The following is a 2,500-nucleotide window of genomic DNA, read 5'->3' as shown; positions in this document are numbered from 1 at the left end:
CGGACGCTGGCCCGCTGCCCCCACTGCAGAAAAGTGTGAGTATTTTCCTGTCTGTCTCTCTGTCTGTCTCTCTGTCTGTGTATCTGTCTGTCTCTCTGTCTGTGTATCTGTCTGTCTCTCTGTCTGTGTATCTGTTTGTCTGCATAACTTTCTGTCTCTTTGTGGGTTGTCTTTCTGTCTAAGTGTCTGCCCCTCTGTCTGTTTAGCTGTCTGTCTGTCAACCAAATTCACTAAAAAGTTAGTCACTTTGGACCACAGACTGAATCTAGAGAACAGTTTCGACAGTGATCTGTGAATGTGTTGGCTGTTCTGAGGTTGGACAGTTGGACAGATGGAGGGAAAAGTCTATACTGTTTCTCTCCTGTGGATTTTGTCTGTAGGGCTTTAGTGTGCACGCTGCCACCTAGTGGTGTCAGTGAGTATCCTTTGATTTGGTCCAGTAGAACATTGAATGATGGTGAGTGACTGCTCTTCACAGACAGGGGGCAGTATATTGGCAGGATCTGCTCACGTCAGTGTAAAACCCCAAAGAGGAAAAAAAAAAAACATTTGACCAGTCTGTCATAGCAACAAATCATTAGGTGAAGACAGAGAGAAGCTCATCTTTTTTTTAAACTCCATCTTTCTCGTAGTTAATCGTAACATTTTGAGCTAATATAAATTTTAACAAGTTCATTTTGCAAATGAAGAATCAGTGTTAAGCTTCATTAAATATTACTCACTGGCAGTATGTCATCTGCCTCAAATACCTTGACTGGTCCTTCCCGTATATAAGCAACTCTTTACTGTCTTTGCAGCTCTTCTATTGGCCAACGGTACCCAAGGAGGCGGAGTCTGTGGTGTTTCCTGTTGTGCTTGATCTTAAGCGTCTGTGCTGCTGGACTGATTGTAAGTGAAAAGTGCTTGTGAGACAAGTGTTCAGTATAATGACCACAACACACAACACACACACACACCCACACGCACACACACACACACACACACACACTCACCACACACACACACTCACCACACACACACACACATACACACACACAAATATTCCAAATAAACCAACACCACTACAGTCTCACATTCTCTTTCTTTTTCTTCTCTCTCTCTCGCTCTCTCTCTTTCTTTCCCTCTCCATCTCTCTCTGTTCTTCACCACTCGTTCACATTCAGCTCTCTGCGGTCCTCTGCTCCTCTTCTCTCCTCTCAGTTTATTGGTGCTTTACTGACCTGAATGTCACCATATGAACAAAGCATTCTTACTGAACTCTGTGTCTGTGTGTGCGTGTGTGTGTCTGTGTGTGCGTGTGCGTGTGTATGCGCGCGCGTGTGTGTGCACGCGTGCATGTGTGTGCGTGTGTGTGTGTGTGTCTGTGCGTCTGCAGGCGGGGACGTGGAGGCAGGCACAAGTCTATGGGGGAATCTACGCTTCGTGGGCAGCTGTGCTGTTACTGGTTTTGCTGACCCTGGGCCGAGCCATTTACTGGGCCTGTATGAGGGTTAGCCAGCCTCTACCCAACTTCACATAGACACACACACACGCGCGCACACACACACACACACACACACACGAGACACACGGAGATGGGTAGAGTGTCAGAACAAAGGAAAGGGCTTAAAGAAGAGAGGGAAAGGAGGAGGGAAGAAAGAAAGGAGGAGGGGAGAAAGAGAGAGAAAAGATGAGCAGAATATGGGTTGGTGGGGTTTTAAAGCTGTACTATATTTATTGAGATTCATAGGTTACCCTCACGGTGAGTTGGACATGTTTACCAAACTGGATGAAGACCACAGCTGTTACATGCAAACCTTCTGTTACATCACTGTTACTGTTACATCAATCAGTAACAATGGTACATTGTTACATTGTTGCTGAAATGTTACAACGTAACATTTTACTCACACTCTCTCTCTCTCGCTCACTCTGTCTCTCCCTCTCTCCCTCCCTCCCTCCCTCCCTCCCTCATACATACACACACACACACACACACACAGTTTGAGCATGAATTGAAATTCTCCCTCAGGCTCCAAAGGAAAAAGGAAAATCAGCGGTTTTAATCAAATCTGTTTTAATTGTCCTGACCAAAGGCGGGCGTGTTCAGTAGGAATGCTCCTAATGGTTCCTCCTGTGACACAGGCCTGATCTTTTACAGTGCATTCAGTGAAACGACCCGGCTGACTGAGCAGTGGCGGGTGTTATGATACCACCCCCTGATTTGGAAGGGGTGAGAGGTCAAAGGTCAGCGTATAGAGACAAGTGCAGAGAGGTCATAGTCATGGTTACATGTAAGTGAAGTGTAAGTGTGTGTGTGTGTGTGTGTGTGTGTGTTAATGTGTGTCTGCCTGCCTGTGTTTAAAGTAGCTGCTCTGTGTTTATGTTTGCGCGTTGCCCAAAGCAGTTTTCAAAGCCTTAAAGAGATATGTGAGAGAGATGCAGTCCAGTCCCACACCAGCACACACGCATACATACACACACACATATACACACACCAACATACACACACCAACACACA

At 46.0% G+C, this 2,500-nt stretch overlaps 1 protein-coding gene across 1 annotated transcript in view; it reads left to right on the top strand.

Annotated features, from left to right (window-relative positions):
* Positions 1–1,804, top strand: part of pip4p1a (phosphatidylinositol-4,5-bisphosphate 4-phosphatase 1a) — an 8,601-nt gene extending 6,797 nt beyond the window's left edge. Inside the window, exons 5-7 of the mRNA XM_030775626.1 lie at positions 1–35; positions 798–888; positions 1,376–1,804. The exon at positions 1–35 is cut by the window's left edge and continues 18 nt beyond it. Of these exons, the coding sequence (XP_030631486.1) occupies positions 1–35; positions 798–888; positions 1,376–1,519 (270 nt within the window). The 3' untranslated portion in view covers positions 1,520–1,804. The remainder of the gene's footprint in view (positions 36–797; positions 889–1,375) is intronic.
* Positions 1,805–2,500: the final 696 nt, after the last annotated feature.

Source organism: Chanos chanos, chromosome 5 (assembly GCF_902362185.1).
Source record: "Chanos chanos chromosome 5, fChaCha1.1, whole genome shotgun sequence".
Lineage (NCBI taxonomy): Eukaryota > Metazoa > Chordata > Actinopteri > Gonorynchiformes > Chanidae > Chanos > Chanos chanos.
The sequence above is the reverse complement of the archived record's forward strand: the minus strand, read 5'-3'. Positions and strand labels throughout refer to the sequence as shown.